This window comes from Hippopotamus amphibius, chromosome 4 (genome assembly GCF_030028045.1).
Source record: "Hippopotamus amphibius kiboko isolate mHipAmp2 chromosome 4, mHipAmp2.hap2, whole genome shotgun sequence".
Lineage (NCBI taxonomy): Eukaryota > Metazoa > Chordata > Mammalia > Artiodactyla > Hippopotamidae > Hippopotamus > Hippopotamus amphibius.
Window position 1 is genome coordinate 127,463,312 of NC_080189.1, and position 23,239 is coordinate 127,486,550.

At 38.7% G+C, this 23,239-nt stretch overlaps 1 protein-coding gene across 3 annotated transcripts in view; it reads left to right on the plus strand.

The window, feature by feature from the left end:
- OPTN (optineurin) overlaps positions 1 to 23,239 on the plus strand; it is a 42,114-nt gene that overhangs the window by 14,192 nt on the left and 4,683 nt on the right. For 2 of the 3 annotated variants that reach the window (XM_057731805.1, XM_057731806.1), the window contains exons 5-13: positions 686 to 759; positions 2,603 to 2,737; positions 11,257 to 11,359; positions 12,598 to 12,713; positions 14,091 to 14,240; positions 14,614 to 14,707; positions 15,741 to 15,899; positions 21,137 to 21,267; positions 22,321 to 22,403. In XM_057731805.1, coding sequence (XP_057587788.1) covers positions 686 to 759; positions 2,603 to 2,737; positions 11,257 to 11,359; positions 12,598 to 12,713; positions 14,091 to 14,240; positions 14,614 to 14,707; positions 15,741 to 15,899; positions 21,137 to 21,267; positions 22,321 to 22,403 — 1,045 coding nt within the window. The remainder of the gene's footprint in view (positions 1 to 685; positions 760 to 2,602; positions 2,738 to 11,256; positions 11,360 to 12,597; positions 12,714 to 14,090; positions 14,241 to 14,613; positions 14,708 to 15,740; positions 15,900 to 21,136; positions 21,268 to 22,320; positions 22,404 to 23,239) is intronic. The other variant, XM_057731807.1, reaches the window with a different exon arrangement.

Consider the following 23,239-nt stretch of genomic DNA (forward strand, 5'->3'; position numbering starts at 1 on the left):
TGTGTGGGGGTCAGGTTGACTGTGAAGAGAGGAGACAACCTTCTCGACCTTCTCATTTTCGCCTGGATATTTATAATTCTGACAGGGCGTGCAGGTTGAGGGAAGGGTAAATTTCCATTCCATTTGAGTGACCAAATTTAAACATCTCACATTTCCATGTTTGATAGGTTCCTTGGGTTGTGTGTCGTCCAAATCCTTGCTCTTTTGCCTTTTTCTCGTTTGATAAGGAATTCATCTTGCAGACATGCTGTGTTAAATCCCTTTTTTTGGGGGGGGGCTGTGTTGGGTCTTTATTGCTCTGCATGGGGCTCTCTAGTTGCAGCGAGCAGGGGCTACCCTTTGTTGCAGTGCATGGACTTCCCATTGCGGTGGCTTCTCTCTTTGTGGAGCACAGGCTCTAGGCTCGTGGGCTTCAGTAGTTGCAGCATGCGGGCTCAGTAATTGTGGCCTGTGGGCTCTAGGGTGCACAGGCTTCAATAGTTGCAGCACATGGGCTTAGTAGTTGTGGCACTCGGGCTCTAGTGTACAGGCTTAGCAGTTGTGGTGCATGGGCTTCGTTGCTCTACAGCATATGGGATCTTCCCGGACCAGGGATTCAGCCTGTGTCCCCTGCATTGGCAGGTGGAGTCTTAACCACTGTGCCACCTGGGAAGTCCTTGAATCCCTTTCATTTCTGCTTTTACAGGAGGGAGAAGCAGATGTGGCAACGAAAGAAATCAAGACAAGTCCTGGGCCCACAAGAACTGATTCCATTGACACGTACGTGAAAACAGACTAGGGCTGTCGGATAGACACGCTGGGAAGTCTTGTCACTTTCAGCTCGCCCCTCGGAGGCCAAACGTGATGGGCTGAAAAAGCCACTTATTAATTTATACCAGGACCTTTCAAGAATGTTCAGTTTGAATGCTATTTAATGTTGCAGCCCAAACAGGTAGAGAATAAAAACTATGGTGCCTTTGTAAGCTAACCAACCCCTCACCACTCTGTATAGAGGTGTTTCATCTCCATCAGATGGGAAGTGAAAAGAAACTTGTTCTTGATTACAAGACCTATGTTTTCTAATTTGTTTAACCAGTGCACTCTGACCAGGCTGCCCAGCTGATAAGGGGGATGTTTCCATTTTCTCTTCCCTTTTCATTCCCGAGTACAAGCCAAGGTGATCAATCCAGGATAACCTTCCATAACAATAATGACTATTGTTGTTCTGAGTGACGGCAGCTGTTTTTTGAACGTGCCCAGATATCTTACCTGGGGAATCGCAAGTACACCTGTGCTAAGTAGATATTAGGAAGATCTTAAGAGGTGGGGGTACCTTGAGGAGGAGACAGCAGGGAAACTGGGCACCTGAGTCTCTCGCAAGTAGCTCTGACCCAGAATGCGTGTCAGATCATCCCCTGTAAGCAGGTTACTACTGTCTGACTCTACTTAAGAAGATTTATCTGAAAATTTCCCTAAGGATCTCTTCCCTCATAGGCTTTTAATATCTTTTTTCCTGTAACTTGATGAATGTATTTATAAAACATAAAAATGGGTTGTTATTTTTTTTCAATTATGCTTCCAAGCCCTTGTATAAGGGAGAAAATCAGAATTAGATATTCTTTCATCAAACAGGGCAGTTGGCAAAAATGAAAGTTATTCCTTTTTTTTTGGTTAGAAATTCCTCAACTTTCCCCCTCCTCCCGTATTGCTTTTTTAATATCAGTAGACTTTCCTGGAACTAGTGGGAAGGAAAAAAGCCCTATTTGAAATTTCCAAACCACTTCCTCATCATGTATAGCCATGTAAAGACCACTTCCTCTTCTAAGCCACACAGCTGTTTTTTTAATAACAGCTTCTTTACCCTGTTTGAAAGTATTTTAAGGAATCAGAGATTGATTTCCAGGTTTGGAGTCTGAGCTTTGGCGATGGGAACCGGGATTGAATCCTGGGTTTTTATTAGATGTGTGAACTTGAGTAGGCTACTGAAAGAGTTGCTGCCATTGGCATCAGCATAGCTGTCCAGAATCGTTGTTCCTGCAGTGCTGCTTGTGGTTTTCCTTGTCATTGAACTGCCTCTTGATTTAATCTGAGTTGGAAATCAAGAAAAATATTTGACATACCAACAGTGCCTACATTTCTCTGCTCTAACTGTTTGAAACTAAAAACAAAAATGATTTTCTTCTCGTGACTAGAGAATGTGGTGGTCTGTGTCAAGTTGGAGAACGGCCGGTGGTCTGCATGTCGCCATGGCAGCACACGTGCTTGTGCCCTTTGTGTGACTGTGGTCCTCTTGGAGGTTAGTCCTCTAGGAAAGCCAGGGTCTCTGTTCCACTGTTTATGTGGATCCTGTGGTCTGGCGCCGTGGACACGGTGACTATTTGGAGGAAGTGAGCATGTGCAGTGTAAAGCGAGCCTGCCCATCAGTCCCCACTCCTTCCCTGGAAAGCACGGAGGAGTGAGGCACTGGTGGTCACCAGGCCAGCTGTGCTTAGTCTGTAAATGAGAATTAACTGGAGAATGTTCTGGAAAGCAGTTCCTTTAAACTACTTCCAGTAATATTCTTAGGCTCTGACATTTCTCTTTTCCCATGGAAACCTTTTAACCTTTATGCTGTCCTGTGTAGTAGCAAATCTGCAGAAGGTGCCAGGAATTATTTGGAATTTGAGGAATTAACCGTGAGCCAGCTCCTGCTTTGTCTAAGGGAAGGAAACCAGAAGGTGGAGAGACTTGAAATTGCCCTCAAGGAAGCCAAAGAAAGGTATGAAATAGGAAATGCAAAATATGCATATGTTGCTTTTTTAACAGATTTATCGAGATGTAATTAAGATACAATTCATCCGTTTAAAGTGTACATTTCAAAAAAAAAAATTTACATTTCAACTTTTTTTTTTTAGAATATTCACAGTTATGTGGCCTTTACCACATTAAAATTTTAGAACAGTTTTTCTCCCAAATAAGAAACCCGATACCTGTTAGCACTCATTGCCAATTCCCTCTAGTAGTTTACTTTCTGTCTCCATAGACTTACCTTTCCTGGACACTTCATACAGATGGAATCATACATGTGATCTTTTGTGATTGGCTTATTTTATTTAGCATAATGTTTTCAACGTTCATCCATGATGTAGCATGTGTCAGTTCTTTTCTCCTTTTTGTTGCCAAATAATATTCCATATTGTAACTAGACAAACTTTTATTTATCTGCTCATCATCTGATGAACATTGGGGTTGTTCCCACTTTTTGCCTATTATGAATAATATTTGCTCTGAACATTCATGCACAGTTTTTTGTGTGGACATACTTTTTTTTTAAAATAAATTTATTTATTTACTTTATGTATGTATGTATGTATGTATTTTATTGGCTGTGTTGGGTCTTTTTTGCTATGCGTGGGCTTTTTAGTTGCAGTGAGTGGGGGCTACTCTTTTGTTGTGATGTGCGGGCTCCTCATTGCCATGGTTTCTCTTGTTGCGGAGCACGGGCTCTAGGCGTGTGGGCTTCAGTAGCTGCAGCACATGGGCTCAGTAGCTGTGGCCCGCGGGCATAGTTGCTCCGCAGCATGTGGGATCTTCCTGGAGCAGGGATCGAATGTGTGTCCCCTGCATTGGCAGGCGGATTTTCAACCACTGCGCCACCTAGGAAGCCCCGCAGACATACTTTTTTAATTCTCTGGGTATATACCTAGGAGTTGAATTGCTGGGTCACATGGTTACTCTGTTTAATACTTCGAGGAACTACCAAACTGTTTTCCACAATGGCTGCACCATTTTACATTCTTATCAGCGTTGTATGAGGGTTCCACTTTCTTCACATCCACATCAGCACTTGTTGTCTGTCTTTTGATTATGACCATTTTCGTGGATATAAAGTGGTATCTCATGATTTTGATTCTATTTCCCCAATGACTAACAGTGTTGAGCATCTTTTCATGTTGGCCATTTGTATATCTTCTTCTTTGTCCTTTTAAAAAAATTGGATTGTCTTTTAATTATTGAATGATAAGAGATCATTAATATTCTGGATACAAGTCCTTTATGAGGTATATGGTTTGCAAATATTTTCTCCCAGTCTGTGAATTATCCTTTCACTTCCTTGATGGTATCATTTGTAGCACAAAATTTTTAATTTTGATCTAGTCCAATTTATCTGTTTGATTTTTTGTCACTTCTGCTTTTAGTGTTGTATCTAAGAAACCATTGCCTAACCCAAAGTCACAAAGATTCACCCCTGTATTTTTCCCTAAGAGTTTTATAGTTTCAGCTCTTACATTTAAGTCTATGATCCATGTTGAATGCATCTGTGCGTGGTGTGAGGTGAGGATCCAACTTCATTCTTGTGTATGTAGATACCTAATTGTCCCAGCACCATTTGTTGTTGAAAAGATCATTCTTTTCCTCACTGAATTGTCTTGACACCCCTGGTGTAAATCAGTTGACCATAAATGTAAAGATTAATCCCTAAATATTCAGTTTTATTCAGTTGATCTATATGTCTATCCTTATGCCAAACTACACTGTCTTGACTAGTTTTGTAGTAAATTTTGAAATTGGGAATTGCAAGTCCTCCAATTTTGTTCTTCTTTTAAAAGATTGTTTTGGCTATTCTGGGTCCCTTGCTTTTTTATATAATTCTTAGGATAAGTTTATTAATTTTGGGGAAGAAGCCAGCTGGAATTTTGTTAGGGATTGAACTGAATCTGGAGGTTGATTTGGGGAGCATTGCCATCAATGATATTAAGTCTTCTTTTTATTTATTTATTTGTTTGTTTGTTTATTTATTTATTGGTTGTGTTGGGCCTAAGTTGCTGTGCATGGGCTGTCTCCAGTTGTGGCAAGCAGGGGCTACTCTTTGTTGTGGCGTGCAGGCTTCTCATTGCAGTGGCTTCTCTTGTTGCGGAGCGTGGGCTCCAGGTGCTTGAGCTTCAGTAGTTGTGGCACGTGGGTTCAGCAGTTGTGGCTCAAGGGCTTAGTTGCTCTGTGGCATGTGGTATATTCCCAGACAGGGCTCGAACCTGTGTCCCCTGCATTGGCAGGTGGATTCTTAACCACTGTACCGCCAGGGAAGCCCAATATTAAGTCTTCTGATCCATGAACATGGGTGTCTTTCCATTTACTTAGGTCATCCTTAATTTCTTTCAATGATGTGTTGTAGTTTTCACAATACAGGTCTTGCGCTTCTTTTTCAAAATTTGTTCCTATGTATTCTAGTCTTTTTGGTGCTATTATACATGAAATTGTTTTCTTAATTTCATTTTTGGATTATTTATTGCTAGTGCAGAGAAATACAACTGATTTTTGTATATTGATCTTGTAGCCTGCAGCCTTGCTGAATTCGTTTATTAGCGCTAATCATTTTTTTAGTGGATTCCTTAGGATTTTCTATATACAAGATCATGTCATTTGCAAAGAAATGTTTTACTTCTTCCTTACCAACCAGGATTCCTTTTATTTCTCTTTCTAGCATGATTTCCCTGGCTAGAACTTCTAATAAAATGTAAATAAAAGTGGAGAAAATAGACATCCTTGTCTTGTTCCTGATCTTAGGGGGGAACACTTTCAGTCTTTCACCATTGAGTTGGTATTAGCTTTGTTTTTCATAGATGCTTTTATGAAGTTGAGAAGCTCCCTTCTATTTCTAGCTGCAATTTTTAAAAAATTTTTATTTACTTATTTATTTTTGACTGTTGGGTCTTCGTTGCTACGTGCAGGCTTTCTCTAGTTGTGGCAAGTGGGGGCTACCCTTTGTTGTGGTTCACAGGCTTCTCAGTGCAGTGGCTTCTACTATTGCAGAGCATGGGCTCTGGGTGTGCGGGCTTCAGTTGTTGCAGCACACAGGCTCAGTAGTTGTGGCACCTGGGCCCTAGCGCAAGCAGGTCAGTAGCTGTGGCGTGCAAGCTCAGTGTGGCGCACGGGCTTAGTTGCTCCACAGCACGTGGGATCTTCCTGGCCCAGGGATCGAACGCGTGTTCCCTGCATTGGCAGGCAAATTCTTAACCATTGCACCACCAGGGAAGTCTTCTAGTTGCAGTTTTTATCATGAAAGGGTTTTGGATTTTGTTAAATGTTTTTTCTAAGTCTATGAAAATGACTGTATGGAGTTTGTTTTTGTTTTTTTAACTTCTATTAATATAATGTATCATTGAGTTGGCCAAAAAGTTCATTCGGGTTTTTCCATATACATTGATTGATTTTCCAATATTAAGCTCATTTTTCATTCATGGATAAATCCCACTTGGTCATGATGTATGACCTTTTTTATATGTTGCTGGTTTGGATTGCTAGTCTTTTGTTAAGGATTTTTGCATCTGTATTCCTAAGGGGTATTGGTCTGTAATTTTCTTGTGATGTCTCTGTCTGGCTTTGGCGTAAGGGAAATACAGGCCTTATAGAATGTGACATACACACATACTTTGGGATAGCATTTATTTACCTTACAGAGTTGTGAAGTCAATGAATTTCTGTGTGTGAATGAACTTTTTAGGAATGCAAAGTTGCTGAACCACATAAGATGGCGGTGGGCGGGGGGAGAAAATGCAACAGTTTTAGGGTTCCAGTGATTTCAACATTTAATCAAGTATACTATAAATAGCATATACTGTAATATACATAAATATATTAATGATGTCTGAGATATAATTAATTCTCTCAGACATTATAAGTGGTTCATTAATCTTAAAATTATAGCACCATAAGAAGCGCTTTCTAACTTAAGCAGTTGAACTTTTAACCATAAGAAGATCTGCTCTTAAAATTGAAGCATAAGTTATTTATTCAGAATGAGTAACCTAGAATAATCAGTGTTTGTCCAAAGACTTATTTGATAGTCAGCTCTTTTGAAAGATGAAAAAGGTATGATGGCTATGAATCATAGTTTCTTACCCCATATCCTACTGCTGTCCCTTAGAAAAGTTCGGAGAGTAACTTCTGGAGACTAGTACCGTGTATTCTAATGGAGTAAAATATTTGTCGTGCCTTTTTGACAAGTCCCCACACCTAGGAATAATGCACAGAAAAATAAATAAATAAAAGCATTCTTTTTACACTTTAATCATTACAGCTGCTTTTAAAGGGAAGATGTTTTGCTTTCAAAAAGATCTTTAATAGTCAAGAGTAATCAGTGTGTTCCTGTTTCATTGGCACGTTTACCATCCTTAGTTCTGTACACCTTTCTAACAAGTCAAGTTTAGCCAGTAATTCATCCTTCCTCAGACAACATGATTAGCTTTAATAATAAAAGTGTAAACTTAGGAATTTGCTGATTATACATCCTGATCTTTCATATAATCTAGTATATAATTCCTGCTTTCAAAATAATGATAGCTCTCTGTCTGGAGGTGTAGCTTTTCAGATTGCAGCTAGGAAGTCAGGCCTGCCTTTGAGATGGGTGTTTCCCTCTCTCACCCTGAGCGCCCTGTAAAGGATCCCTTTCTCAATAGCATTAAATTTCCATTTTGTGAGTCAGCCTTCTGGCAGTATTTAACACCTGGCAAGTCAGTGATCGGTTTCCAAGAGTGATGTTTTCCATATGAGTATTAGGATGACCTCCTGGCTAAGGTCGGACTGAAACCACGAAATAAAATCACTGATACCTGGACAGCCTGGCTTGATTTACTCTGTGGGATATAATGAAAAGACCTTCCAAGACCTAACATGTCTTTTTCTCAATTACGTAAGTCAGTCTTCAAACATTTTCATCAGTCATGAGAAACCAGGGGTAATAGACAGTCTGAAATTTACTCTGAAAAGTTTTAGGTGATTTGTGGGGAGAGGGGATGATAGACTTATCTTTCTTCCCATTGTTTGCCAGGATTCATATTTCCTGTAATTTGTGTCTTCTGAACAAACTTAAAACTGATAGCCAGGAAGGAGAGGGAAAGTGTATATGAAGTGTGACCCAGGATAATCAAGAGGTAGCAGGAAAAAGTCAGCCCAAGATGAACACTGGCCCTAGAAAATTAAGTTGAAATTCAAATGTAGGTCAGAAGCCTGCATCATATGTGAGTGATGTAATAAAGGCCCATCCTTCAACCCTGCACTAACCAGCTTTTAACCCATTTATTTGCTTAGCTAGAAACAGTGCCTGTGCACCAATTAGGTTTCGCAGTTTGCAACAGATACCAGTGCTATTTGTTTTTTATTATCACTAAGTTCTTTTTTAAAAATCAGTTTTGCATTCGCATAAAGAATTGGTTCCACAAGCTTTTTATGGAGAAACAGTAATTCTCTGACCAACTACCTCCCCCCCACCTCCTTTTCCTGCTTCTCAGACAGTCACAACATATTTAGCTGGTTCTTTTGAACATACTCCCATATATCAAGATTAAATTGCTACTTAATTTTTTTTTCCTATTTTAGATATAATCTGTTGACCTCCCACTATGAAGGATGGGGATTTAACTGCCTTTCACTCCCACCATTGTCACCACACACACTTCTGGACCCTTCTTCCCACCCCACCCCATCCTACTCCAAAATTGATTAATTGACATTTAATCAGATCACTACTCAGTGTTTATTATTATCATGCATACATCTGCATGGCACACGTACACACAGTTCTCTGTTAAGCTGTGCTGTATGCCTTGACCACTTTTCCTTTTTTATACTTAAAAAAAAAAAAATCTCTATGCAAAATGACCTTTTAAAAAGTTGCTTAGTTTCACCATACTCTTCTCCAATGAGGGAATCTCAATTACATTCAACCAAGTTAGTAGTCTAATAGTTTTCTCTTCTTGAAGACTTTTCTCCTGAAGTTGACCTGGTTGCTATCTAGGCCCTGCTGTATTGCAGTCATCTTGGAATCTCCCCTTGTCATTGTCCTGTGGAATTCCTTCAGCTCTACTATGTTGGATCACCTGTTTTCTGAATCCAGTGCCTTTCTTACTCTCTAAATATCTTTAAATATCTCCATTAACTTACTAAGAAAGACTATATGGGAAGGACATTTTCTGAGATCTGTATATCTGAAATTCTGTTTCTGCCTTTATACTTAACAGATAGTTTGGCCAGATATAGAATTCTATATTGGATATAATTTTCCCTCCAGATTTTGAAAGCATTACTTCATCGTATTCTAGCTTTCGGTGTTAATGTTGAAAAATTATTGCTATTCTGATTCTTAATCTTTTGGCATAAAACTTCTTTTGTTTTTCCTCTCCCCCAAAGGTTCTTTGCTCTGTTCCAGGTTTTCTGACATTTCACATGTGCTTTGGTGTGAGCTTGTTTTCATCCATTTGTTCCGGACATTCCTGGCCTCTTTCATTCTGCAAACTCATGTCCTTCAGTTCTTGAAAAATGATCTTGAAATAATTTAGGGATAATCTCTTATCCTCAGTTTTCTCTATTCTCTCATTCTAGCACTACTGTTATTTTATTTTTTTTTTTTATAGCCAGTGGGAAGTTGTTGTAACACTACTGTTATTTTGAATTGGACCTCCTGGGCCAGTCCTCTGACTTTCTCAACTTGGTGTTCCTCTTTTCCATTTTTCTCTCTCTCCTTATCTCTCTCTTTCTCTCCATCCTTCCTTTGCTCTTGCTTTCTTTCTCTCTTTTTCTGCTTTCTGATACATTTGATCAGCTTTCATCTTCTTGGGGGCAGGCTGTTTGAATGTTCCTCTTCCATTCTATTGTGGTGGTAATATGTTTCCTTATGTCACTAAGGATATTAATAATAGTTTTTTTGAAGTTTTTTCCCCTTGGCATACTCTAATTTCAGTAAGTTGTTTTTTTGTCTGGTTTACTTTATCTGTTTCATTTTAAGGTTTTCCTGAAATGTCTAGTAATCTTGTCAGTTCTGTCGGATTTATGAGTGGGGGGGTTAGGTGCTGATTGAAGTGCTGTGTGCATGTGTAGGGAGATCTGGCCAAGAGGTTTCCTTGAGGAAAGTCTCATGTCAGAAGCTTCAACTCTTTTCCTTATCCTGAGCAAATTCTCCAGAGGAGACTCTTCCAGTCTCTTGTCTGAAGGGTGCTTTTCTAAATGCCAGCATTCTTTTTTTTTTTAATTAAATGTATTTATTTATTTATTGGCTGCATTAGGTTTTCATTGCTGCACATGGGCTTTCTCTAGTTGGGGCGAGCAAGGGCTACTCTTCATTGCGGTGCATGGGCGTCTCATTGCGGTGGCTTCTCTTGCAGAGCACAGGCTCTAGGAGCTCGCAGACTCAATAGTTGTGGCTCATGGGCTCTAGAGCACAGGCTCAGTAGTTGTGGCACACGGGCTTAGTTGCTCCGAGGCATGTGGGATCTTCCCGGACCAGGGATCGAACCTGTGTTCCCTGCATTGGCAGGCAGATTCTTAATCACTGTGCCGCCAGGGAAGTCCTAGATGCCAGCATTCTTGAGATGAGTAGCAACAGAAGGCTGATGGTCTTAGTATTCTGTAAGTTGCCCTCTTTTCAGTAGGGAACCCAACCCCTCAACTCGGATTAAGGTCTCTGAGTCCAGAGATCCTTTATTTTATGATCTTTTAGTCCTTCTTAAACAGGTCCCAACTTTATCCCCACGTCCAGAGGTACCTGGTGTCTCTGATTCCTGAGCTTTTGGGGTCCCACAGTGTGAATTGGGCTCATCTTGGCTCTCCCTACTGTTGGCTCAGATCCAGTCCTCTTGGGCTATCTAGTCAGTTCCCAGTCATATCTATGCTTCCCAAATCTTCTTCCTATTATTTCATCTCCCTTTCTCTTTGTTCTTGTAGTTATATGGCTTTTTAAAGTCATTTTAGTGGCATTTGGGGTGGGAGAAAAATTACATGCGTATGTTTAATTTACCATCTTTAACCACAAGTCTCTCTTTATTTCATTTGTATTGGGATGGCTTTCATATGGTTATGATTCAGTGTAAGAATGTTGCTATATTTGTTTGTTTTCAGGAACTTGTAAACTCGGGTCCACAAAAAGTCTTTCCCTCTCTACTGAATCCTTATAAAGGGACACCCACTCTCATGTAGCACACATGCATGCCCATGTGTACACACATAAAAACATGAATTTAAAAAATATTTCTGTGCATTACAGTGATGTGGAAAAAGGCAGTGTTTTTCAGTGTTAAAGATAAATTATACCTATCTTATAGCTCTGTGTGCATTCATCCCTTCAATCAGTTCTAGCCAATTTCAGGTTGAAAGCAAAACCAGAGCTAATATAGTCAATGTGAAGAGATTTTGAAAACATTGATCCTTTATCCAAATTTTGAACAATATTCTTTTTATGCTTCCGCAATTGTTACACCTCTGGAAGCCAAAGAGACAGTAACTTTTCTATGTTCTGTAATTTTTCAGAATTTCTGTTTTTGAAAAGAAAGCAAAGGATCGTTCTGAGATTGAGACCCAGACAGAGGGGCACACAGAACAAGAGAAAGAAGAGGAGAAAGGCACAGAAACTGTGGGTACTAAGAGTCTAAGACGGTTATCACACCCCTGAGGGACAGAGAGTAGTGCAGGCTCTGGAGCCAAGCCTTGTGATCTGTTACTGGCTTTAGAAACAGAGCAATAATTTTCATGTTAAATATTTTCTGTTTCTCTCATATTTCCTTGTCCTGATATGACTTTCATTCATTGTATTGTACTGAGATGTATTCCTGTCCTAGTGATTCTAGATCAGTTCTCTCTCTTCTTGACTGATTTTCTCTCCAGAATCGTAAGTGAACAGGCCCACTAATTGAGAAAGGAATTTTGTCCAGTTTATAATGAGGTTATTTGAGGATATGACCCAGAAACTTAAGGTAGCATTGAAAGATCTTGGTTCTGTCGCACTACTGGTTTGAATAAAATAGTTTGAACAAAAAAGGTTCATGTTTATATACATGTTTATATACATTTTTGTTCTGTGGCAACTCAGAGGCATGCCTTGTAGCCTGCAAACACAGTCCAAAGCTTAGGGAAAGGTGACAAAGCCAGAAGTTGTAAGACCCAAAGTAGCCCACGAGAAAGGCATTTATACAAGATGCACACTTTAGCTAATTTATTTAACCAACAAATATATATCAAATGCCTACTGTATGCCATGCTCTGGGCTGAGTTCCCTACTTGCAGGAGAATGGAGAACACCTAAAAAACTGAGATGAAGAGACCACTGTGAGTAATAGTATCCTGTTGACTAAAACTAATTGACAATTAATAATAGAGAAGTACTGAGACTTCCATGGCACTGTAAAACTCATTGACAAAAATTCTAGAGCTGCCAGGAAAAAGGCAGTACAGTGAAAGTAGTCAAGTAAACTAGAAAAATAAATCAACCAGGGAATATGGGCATGAGTTGCTAGCTGGATAAATTAGATTGTGCTTTGACATCACTGTGATCTGTGATCTCCTGGATTCATTTTAATTAAGATAAAGTCATGGCACAACAGTGTAAAGCAATTATATTCCAATGAAGAGCTTTAAAAAAAAAAAGATAAAGTCATTATCACAAGTGCATCCAAATTGATCAGTTAATACTCTATAAGGAAACAGAGTTGTAGCCAAAGCTTTTTTTTTCATACAAGGTATTTGGGGCATTAATTGCCAAAAGTTTAATCAATTCACTGGTCTTAATTAGACAGCAGTGGTTCACACTGTTTTCTCACAAAGAGGTTCATTTAGCCTCTGGTAAATGCGTGTTTGTGATCTCCTGGATGACAGGTTGGAAGTGAAGTGGAAACGTTGAACCTTCAGGTGACAACCCTGTTTAAGGAGCTTCAGGAGGCTCACACAAAACTCAGTGAAGCTGAGCTAATGAAGAAGAGACTTCAAGAAAAGTAAGAATGAGCGAAGAATTTTACCCTCCTTCGAAAAGTGTAGTTTTACAAAAAATGTTAATATACAAAAACATAGTTTTATTACTGTTTTACTGAGTAAAAGAAAAAAAGACCTAATTAAAATATGACTTCAGAAAACACTAAAGTTCAGATTACTATACAAACATGAAGTCCTGGTAGTAATATGGGGGAATGGGCCCAGGGAACTCTGGTTCTGCTGTTCAGGGGCATTTGTTGAGCATACATGAGGACCTGGAAAAAGTAGTGAGCCAGACTGCCTGGGACCTATGTGAGCCAACAACATTGATGGGAACAAACATAAAGCTACAAAGGGCAAAAAGAACTTGAATGAGATTTATTTAAGAAGAAAAAAAAAAAGGATTTTCAATCAATTTGGCTAATTTATAAACTGAGAGAATTTTGCATTTGCTTGTTTCTCTTGATGTAAGAAGTTACCCCAAATTTAGGAAAGCTAAGTTGATGTTGTTCTTTTGGATTAGTTGGCAAACATATTTCTGGCACAATATATGTTTCCCTGGAGTTACACTGACTAATATATGTTTCCCTGGAGTTACACTGACTAAGGCTGTACAGTGTTATGGTTATCTAGTACAGCATAGCAGCTGATGCTAAGGACTTTGGATAAACAGACCTAAGGTTAAAATATGGATCTACCCCTTATTTGTGGTATTACCCTGGACAAGTTATTTATTTAACCTCTCTGAGCTTCAGTTTTGTCGTTTGTAAACTGTGTCATAATTCTGACTTTGTATTGTCAGCACATGTTTAACATGCTTTGCGTTAATGCCTTGCATGTAGCTATCATTGGTTTGTATTTGCTACTGTTATTGAAATTCTCTCTCTGATCTTTAAGAGGACTTAAAGCACTTTCTTCTCCCCTATGGAACTTTTGTCAGAAGTCATATTTTTTGTGCTTAACAGAGCCCATAACTTCTAAAAATGTTAAAAATATCCATGGATCACTATACAAGAAGCACCTCTAGCCAACTACTACTTTGGTCTTTGTCTAAATCACAGAAATATATTTGCATGACTATTTGAAACAATTCCTCCAGGTGGACAATAGCTTCTGTGATCTTAGATCTGTGCTTGTTTATGTTAGGCGTAAGGGTTCAGAAATATGTAAATTTCTCTTACAAAAATCCGTATTTTTTTATATTCAGGCATAATGGTTCAGAAATACTACTTCTAGTAAAGAAACAGGGAGGATAAAACATTTAATTTTGTACTGTTAAATTTTTGAAAAATATAATCCTAAATTTCTTTGTATTTGCTACCTAATCTGGGGATTTGTTTAAAAGCCACTGAGAAATGAAGGCGCACTGTTGGTCCTCATACTGTTTTGCTCTGTCTTAGATGTCAGGCCCTTGAAAGGAAAAATTCTGCAACCCCATCTGAGCTGAATGAAAAGCAAGAGCTTGTTTATAATAACAAAAAGTTAGAGCTCCAAGTGGAAAGCATGAGATCAGAAATCAAAATGGAGCAAGCAAAAACAGAAGATGAAAAGTGAGTATGCTGTGACTGTGTGGCCACTTGCTAGAAGAAGACAGGATAGCTGTTTCATGCAGATGGGAATCAGGATTTGAGAATAAATTAAAATTTTTTTCTCTTTTATTTATTTGAATAAAAACTAGGAGACTTTTCTGAGGAGATAAAATTTAAGTTTTATTATAACAATTATGAAAATTATTTGTAATCTGTCTTGATTTTGGGGGGAAAATTGTATTCTCTGAGAGTGAGAAATGCTCATAGGTGGGGGGATGATAAAGGTGGGAGGGAAGATTTTGCTACTTGAGTGTTCAGAAGCGGGTTGGGAGGGAAGGCTAAGTTTCTATGATATTTTCCCCAAGATTCCATTTTAAAATTTCTTTTTAAATAGGTCCAAATTAGCCACTCTACAGTTGACACACAACAGGCTTCTTCAAGAATACAATAATGCATTGAAAACAATTGAGGAACTAAAAAGGAGAGAGGTACTCATAGGAATAAAAAACTACTTTCACAGCCTAGCAGTAAACAGAACTGTTGAACATTTTATGTAAATATGTAAAGTATAGCTGTGTTAATCCTTAATTAAGTCTGGCTTCACAAGGTGGTTTTTCCACTTATGATTGATTTCTTGTGTCTAAGTGTTTCTAACACCTGATGTTCCACGTGTGTAATAATGTGCCTTGTGTCGGTCAGGGAGTAAGCTTTTGGCGTTTCTAACGGTGGGTGGGTTTGTAGGAGAGCTGAGCGCAGGCTCCTACACGAGTAATGACTGTATAGTGAGACTGCTGCCTGGAGCTATCACAGGCTATCACTGCCTGCTATCAGTGAACTTGAGACTCTCGACTTATTGGGCTGCAACTTAAATGATTGCAGTAGTAATGGTAATAATGTCGCCAGCATGGTGTGGTAATTTAAACACCATGGATAGATACGTCAGGTGGTAGATGTGTTAATTAACCCGATGGTGGGTATCCTTTCACAATGTATACGTGTATCAAATCATCACGTTGTACACTTTAAATATTTTACAATTTTATTCATCAGTTTTACCTCAGTAAAGCTTGAATAAATAAAAACCATGGGAGCTTTGAATTAGAAGGGGTCTTTGAGTTTATATTCTTAGAAATATACTTTGTGTTTTTCATTTACTTTAACTAGAATATTGTTCCTCTCTAGGACCTAGTAAATTTTTAATTTAAACATTCTACTGACTTTATAAAGTAAGAATAATGTGAATGGAAGAATGGGAGTATCAGCAAGTTACAACCTCCCTGAGATAGGGGTTTGTTTTTATATCTCTTATTTTAGAGTTTTCTTTTTTTAAATCATTATTGTAAATTAGGAAATTATCTGCAAGCCATAAATTAAGTACATGCAAGGTGCTAAGTTATCACTGCTGATTAACAGAACAGTTTAGAGCCAATCATTTTTAAAAAATAAAACTTCACCTAATATTTTACTAAAAGAGGTTGAATTATTTCAAAACCCTGTCTAGAATAAGCTTGTCTTTTTCAGTTGGAACAAGTGGATAAGGCGGTGCTGCAGGAACTGAGTGGAAAGCTGGAACTGGCAGAGAAGGCCCTGGCTTCCAAGCAGCTGCAAATGGATGAGATGAAGCAGACCATCGCCAAGCAGGAGAGGGACCTGGAAACCATGGCTGTTCTCAGGGCTCAGGTAGGCTTCGTTCCCAAATGTGAGCCGAGGGAGGCCAACTCCAATTATATTCTCAAACAGGGAAGTGATAGTGCTTAAAGTATATTTTTGGATTTTATACTGTTTCCACCAGTATATTTTTAAAAACCTTTTTACTGAAGTATATCACATGTGAAAAGTGCACTACACTTTTAAGTGTATTACTCACTGAATTTATCCATTCTACAGTTGAGGGAGAGCTGGATTATTTCCAGTTTGGGGCTTTGTGTTTAATGTGTTCTGACATTCTTATACACATCTCTTTGTTCACCTGTGCATTCATTTCTGTTGGGTGCACACCTAGGAGGAGAAGTGCATGTTCATAGAGTATGCAGGTTACTCAATTTTAGTAAATAATGTCAAAGAGGTTTCCAAAGTGGATGTACCAGTTTTCACTCCCATCAACAGAGTTCCTCTTGCTCTTCGTTCTTACCCTTACTTGTATTATCAGTATTTTTAACCATTCTAGTGGGTTTATAATGGTGTCTCATTAAATTTGCATTTCCCTGATGGTATGAGAGTGAGTACTTTTTCAGACGTTTATTGGCCTTCTAAACATCCCCTTTTGTGAAGTGCCTGATCAGGTCTTTGCCCAATTTTCTTCTGGTTTGCTGGCCCTCCCTCCCTCCCTCCCTCCCTTCCTTCCTCCCTTCCTTTTGTATTTATTTATTTCTTTATTGGCTGCGTTGAGTCTTCATTGCCGCGCACGGGCTTTCTCTAGTTGCAGAGAGTGGTGGCTACTCTTTGTTGCGGTGAGCGGACTTCTCATTGCAGTGGCTTCTCTTGTTGTAGAGCACAGGCTCTAGGTGCACAGGCTTAGTTGCTCAGTGGCATGTGCCAGGGTTCGAACCTGTGTCCCCTGCATTGGCAGGCGGATTCTTAACGACTGCACCACCAGGGAGGCCCTGGCTTTTTCTTAATTTTATTGGAGTCCTTTATATATTTTACAAGCCCTTGCCAGTTATACTTTTTACAGATTCCCTCACTCTGAATTGCCTTTCCACTCTCATGAACTTGTCTTTCGACGAACGAAAATTCTTAATTTTAATGCAGTCCAGTTTATCAGTGTTTTCATTTACAATTATAGTACTTTTTGTGTCCTGTTTTAAAAGCTTTCACTACCTCAAGGCCACAAACATATTCTCCTGTGTTGTCTTCTAAAAGTTTTATGGTTTTGCCTTTTACATTAAGATCTAAAAACCATCTGGAATTAGCTTTTCTATATGGAGTGAGGTAAGGGTAAAGATTCATATTTTTTTTTTCTACATGAATATCCTATTCATTTGGCACCATTTATTTAAAAGCTCATCTTTTCTTAAGGACTCTGCTGCCCTCTTTGTCACATAATATGTCCAGGTCCAGGTACCCATGGGTCTATTTCTGGATTCTATAGGGCTATTTGTACATCTTTGCTCTGGTTCCATACTGTCTTACATAAGGAATAAAATGCTTTGAAATGTGGTAGAGTAAGTCTTCCTACTCATTGAGAGTCTTCAAGAGGACTTAGATTTTCCTTCTTTTTTTCCTTTTCTTATACATTTCAGAATTCTCTTGCTATTTTCTACACAGAAAAAAAACATGGGATTTTGATTAGCATTATATTAAATATATAAAAATCAATTTGGAAATAATTGACAACTTTACAACATTGACTCTTCCAGTCCATGAATGTGACATATCTTCTTTCATTCTTTTCAGTAAAATATGTCATCTTCTCAGTAAAGATTGTGCTCATCTTTTATCAGATTATTCCTAGATATTTTCTATTTTTATGATACTTTTATAAATAGCATTTTTTTAAAAACTTCATTTTCTAATGCTTGCTGCTATATAGAAATACAGTGGATTTTTTATATTGATTTCCCATGCAGTAAACTTGCTCAACTCACATTTAAATTCTAATATTTCTGAATATTCCTTTGGACCTGGTACACTAATAATCATTTCAGTGGAATAATGACAGTTTTATTTTTTTCCTTTCCAGTTCATTCTGTCTTTTTCCTTCTTTTTCTTGCCTTATTGCACTGGCTGGGACCTCAGTGCAATGCTGTGTAACAGTGGAGAGAGCAGGCAGCCTTGCCATGCTCTCAGTCTAAGAAGCAGTGTTTTCAGCATTTTACTGTTAAGTGTGTGGTGTTTGCTATAGGCTTTTCATGGATATAATCTACCAGATTAAGAAAATTCCCTTCTCTTCCTTGTTTGCCAAAAATGTTTATTGTGAGTAGATGCTGAATTTTATTTAGGAAATGTTTTTTCTTCATATAATGATATAATTAGATAATTATATGCCTTTTTCCTTTACTTTGCATTTCTTGAATTATCCTCTATATATTGTTGGATTTGGTTTGCTCATATATTGCTTAGGATTTTTGTATCAATATTCTTGAGTGAGATAGGCCTAGAATTTTCCTTCTGCTCATGTCTTTGTCAGGTTTAGATTTCAGTGTTTTACTAGCCTCATAAAAACAAGTTGGGGCACATTTCTTCTTTTACTGTACTCTGGAAGAATTTGTGTACAATTAGCTGGTTGTGACTGTTTGGCCTACTTTTCATATTGGTGGGTGGAGTTCTTAGAGGAGAGTTTATTAGTCAGCATATATCCTGCCTGAGATGTTAAATCACCAAAAAAGTGGGAGGAAACCTCTTTTTGTTTGTTTCTATTTTGTTTGCTTAATTAAAAGTGGGATCATGCCATACATTTTATACTACTTTTTCATTTCATGATATATCTTGGATATCTCTCCGTGTTATTACTCACAGCCATATGTACTTTTTTTAACAGTTGTATGGTGTCCAGAGTGTACATTGCCATGACAGATTTGACTAGTCCTCTATTAATGGACCTGTAGGTTGCACCAATATTTTTGCTATTATCAATAATGCTGAACTGAACATTCTTGTATGTATATCTTTGCATACTTGTGGAGTCTCTAGTAAGATACAGAAATGTAATGGTTGGGCCACTGGGTATGCCTGTTTTTAAGTTAAATAAGTATTATCAAGTTGTCTTCCCAAAATGCATAACCAAAATTATTCCCTCAGCAAAAGTAGATGAGAGCTCCTATTTCCCCACATCTTTCCATCACTCTTAAATGTTTGCCAATCTGATGAAGATAAACAGATTATTTTTAATGTAACAATGCCAGAAGTTTATTATTCCCTATATACATACTTATTACCAGCTGCCCAGAGTGGCTGGCCCAGTGAAATATGGAAGTGGTTAACTGGACTCATGGCTTTAGTTTTGTTTCTATAGGAATAGAATTTCAACCTGAGCTCTTTAAGGCATTTCCTTCGTTTGGGCATAATACTGTAGTCATGTACTTTTGCCACATTCTGTACAGAGACATTTGTTTTGTTTTGGTTTTTAGTTTTATAAATTTATTTATTTATTTACTTGCTGTGTTGGGTCTTCATTGCTGTGTGTGGGCTTTCTCTAGTTGCGGTGAGCAGGAGCTATTCTTCAGTGCAGTGCTTGGGCTTCTCATTGCAGTGGCTTCTCTTGTTGCGAAGCACAGGCTCTAGGTGCACAGGCTTCAGTAGTTGTGGCACACAGGCTCAGTAGTTGTGGCTCTCGCACTCTAGAGTGCAGGGTCAGTAGTTGGGGTGCACAGGCTTAGTTGCTCCACGGCACATGGAATCTTCCCTGTCCAGGGCTCGAACCCATGTCCCCTGCATTGGGAGGCGGATTCTTAACCACTGCGCCATCAGGGAAGTCCATTTGTTTTGTTTTGAGGGATACTCTTGTTCTGGCTCAAAGCTCACAAGTGATGGAAGTGAGATTCTAACTCAGATTTAGGTCTGACTCAAAAAAAGCCCATGATCTATCAATGATAACCATGAAATGTTGGATCATCACAAATGGCAGGAAGTCCCTTAAAATGATCTCTTTATTTCATACTTTTTTGGTAACTACAATTATGATTAGAATATTTAAATTTTTATTAATTTTACCTTTTAAAGTAATGGATAAAAATTTGTATCCTGGAACCACTAAATTTGAAAAGAAAAACCTAATTTTAAATATGGAAAGTTGAAAACCGGTATTAAAATAGTGTTCAATTCACTATTAAGGCATTCATTTTTGCTTTATAATTTTATAACAGTGAAAAAATTGCTTATTATGGCATATTATTTACTTATTTTTTATAGGTAACACATTATTCTCCAAACGTAGCAGCTAAAACAACAAGCATTTGTTATCACACACAGTTACTATGGATCAGGAATCCAGGAGCAGTTTAGCAGGGTGATTCTGACTCAGGATTATCTCCGAGATGGCTCGCTCACGGCTGTGGGGGAGGCTTCGGTTCCTGACCATGCGTGCCTCTCCACAGGGCTGCGTGAATACCCTCAGGACATGGCAGCTAGCTTCCCCAGAGCAAGTGATCCAGGAGAGAAGGCAGAAGCCACCGTGTCTTTTATAACCTAGTTTCAGAAGCCACACACCATTACTTCTGTAATATCCTAGTGGTTACATGGGTTGGCCCATTCATTGTGGGAGGGGACCACATGAGGGTATGATTAACGAGAGGGAAGGATCACTGGCGCCATCTGGGGGGCTGGCTACCATTGTGGAAAGTAGCACGGTATATGGAAGCGTCCATAGTGTATGAGCTTCAACCTGGGTTCACATCCTGGTTTGAGCACTTAACTAATTTCCCCAAGATTAAGAACTATGAAACTTATAAATGTAAAATGATGATAGCAATTGTACCTTCCAAGGATTTGGGATAAGGAGGAAATAAAATGGTCAATAAGGGCACCAAACATAGGACCTGCACATGTTTGGAATTCAATAAATAGGATCTATTTATTATTGTTATTTGAAATTTAGCTTAAGGTCAGCCTTCATAAGTACACCTAACAGGGTAAATAAACCATTTACTAGATTAAGCTAGTGCTGAATATTATTTTTTAAGAAGAGACCGGAGAATTTTACTGAATTAATGGCACACAGTATTTAAACTACCTTTATCAGTGTAATTGCTGGGCTCTAGCTGTTTAAAGCACACACACAGACATAACTTGTGTCCTCTGTTTGAAGGCAGTTAGAAAGTCATGGTCATTACACTGGTTTTTAGCAGGAACATGTACCTGTTATTTGCAAGACGTGTCACAGGATGTAGCACTACCTCTTCACCTTTATCAACAGGTGAGCTGTAGAGAATCCACATTCATCTAGGTAGTAACTTCTGTCTCTTTTTTTCCTCTAACAGATGGAGGTTTACTGCTCTGACTTTCATGCTGAAAGAGCAGCAAGAGAGAAGATTCATGAAGAAAAGGAGCAACTGGCATTGCAGCTGGCAATTTTGCTGAAAGAGAATAATGTTTTTGACGATGGAGGCAGGTAAATGAGGGGAAGACGTAGAGTACATATCACCTGGGCTGTGGGAGAGGGGACTCAAAGTGTTTCCTAATTTGAGCTATAAAAATTGCTCTGAGCACACTTTGCCTGACGGTGTCCCTAACACTTAGTTTGCCCTACAGGGGCTGGCAGCGTCTTGTGGGAACCCGATCAAGTTCTTTGCTTTTAGGTAGATTGTAAAGACATAACATTTTGTGTTCCGAAGTCATGTCCTGCCATTGTCATGGATGAAATATTTCTAACACTTTAAATAATTCTGTAATATGTTTTAAAAGAAAATACTGCTAGAATTACTTCCACCTTTAAAATTTTCATTTCGAGAAAATATTGAGGAATAGAAATAGAAAAATACAGAGAATAAAATAATACACACCAATATGTACCCAATTGGAATTGAGAGTTACTAATATTTCCTTTTTTTGCTTCAAGTATATTTTTATTAAAAGAAGAAAGAGTTGTAGATGAAATTGTGGTCTTCTCCCCTCCTGCCCTCCCCCCCCCATTATAGTCCCCTCTCCCTTCCCACACTGCCTGGAACTGGTGGGTAGCATCCCCAGCTGTTTTGTACTTTTGTATATATACACATCTATGTAATATCTTGAAACAAGCTAATATTAATTTCTTAAAACAAGGTGCATAGGTTACAAAATGGTCACTATAGGTATTATTCTGCAACTTGCTTCATATAACTAATTTTGAACTTTCTGTGTGTGTGTATATATATATATGCAGATATAATTCATTCTGTTTAATTGTTCTGTTGTGTCTTATTTTAAAACTATGTCACTGTTTTCTAATCTATTCCCCATGAATTGACATTTTGTTTATTTCCTGATTTTTTAAAATTTTTATTATTTACTTTCACTACATGTGTCCTAGTGCCAATAATATTTGAAACCCAAATTACTCTTAAGTTCTGGTTTCTGTGAACCTTGGCTTTGTAGTTTAGCTTTTTTATTCTCATACTTCTGTTGAATGCCTGCTAAATGTTGTCATATTTCAGGGTTTCACATATAGTGTTGCTTTTCATCCCAGCAGGCAGTCCTTGATGGAAATGCAGAGCCGTCATGGGGCGAGAGCAAGTGACGCTGACCAGCAGGCTTATCTCGTTCAAAGAGGTGAGTCACCCGTGATTCTAGGCTGTCAAGGCTCTAGGGGTTAGCTATCCTATGAGGAAAATGCTTGAAGAAGAATTCCACTGCATTCTATGCAATGGATTCCAAATCAAGCTACCAAAAATATAGCACCTATCAGTCTTATTTCCACAGTACCCCAAACTCCATCCACTTCATACTGAATCCAGACCAGACTCTTCACCCTAGCAGTTAAGGCATGGCATAGCCAAACTTTTGAGCCTTCTCTCACTCTGTTCCCCTATAGATATTAGCCAATGGAATCACTTCCTGTTCCTTGAACTTGTCCCAAGCTTACATACTACATATACTTGCTTATGTGGTATCCTTCACATAGATGCCCTTCCCTCATTCATATCTCTCTTCCTATAGTCTCTTTCCAGTGAACTCTTGCCCCATTATTTATGTGTTCTAAATATGCATTTAAGTACTCTATTAAATAAGCTTCCTTGGAGCTTATATGCTCATCCCTCTACCTGTTAGGCACATAGTAATGGTAACCGTCTGTTGAGAGTTTACTATGCATGGGTGCTGTGCTGATCGTTTCCTGTGATATATAAATACATATTATTTCATGTGATCCTCACAAAATTCCACGAGGTATATTGTATCACCATCTTCCAGAAGACAAGCTTAAATAACCCAGGATCGGACTTCCCTGGTGGTGCAGTGGTTAAGAATCCGCCTGCCAATGCAGGGGACACAGGTTTGATCCCTGGTCCTGGCAGATCCCACATGCCGTGGAGCAACTAAGTCCTGTGCGCCACAACTACTGAGCCTGGACTCTAGAGCGCTCGAGCCACAACTACTGAGCCTGAGTG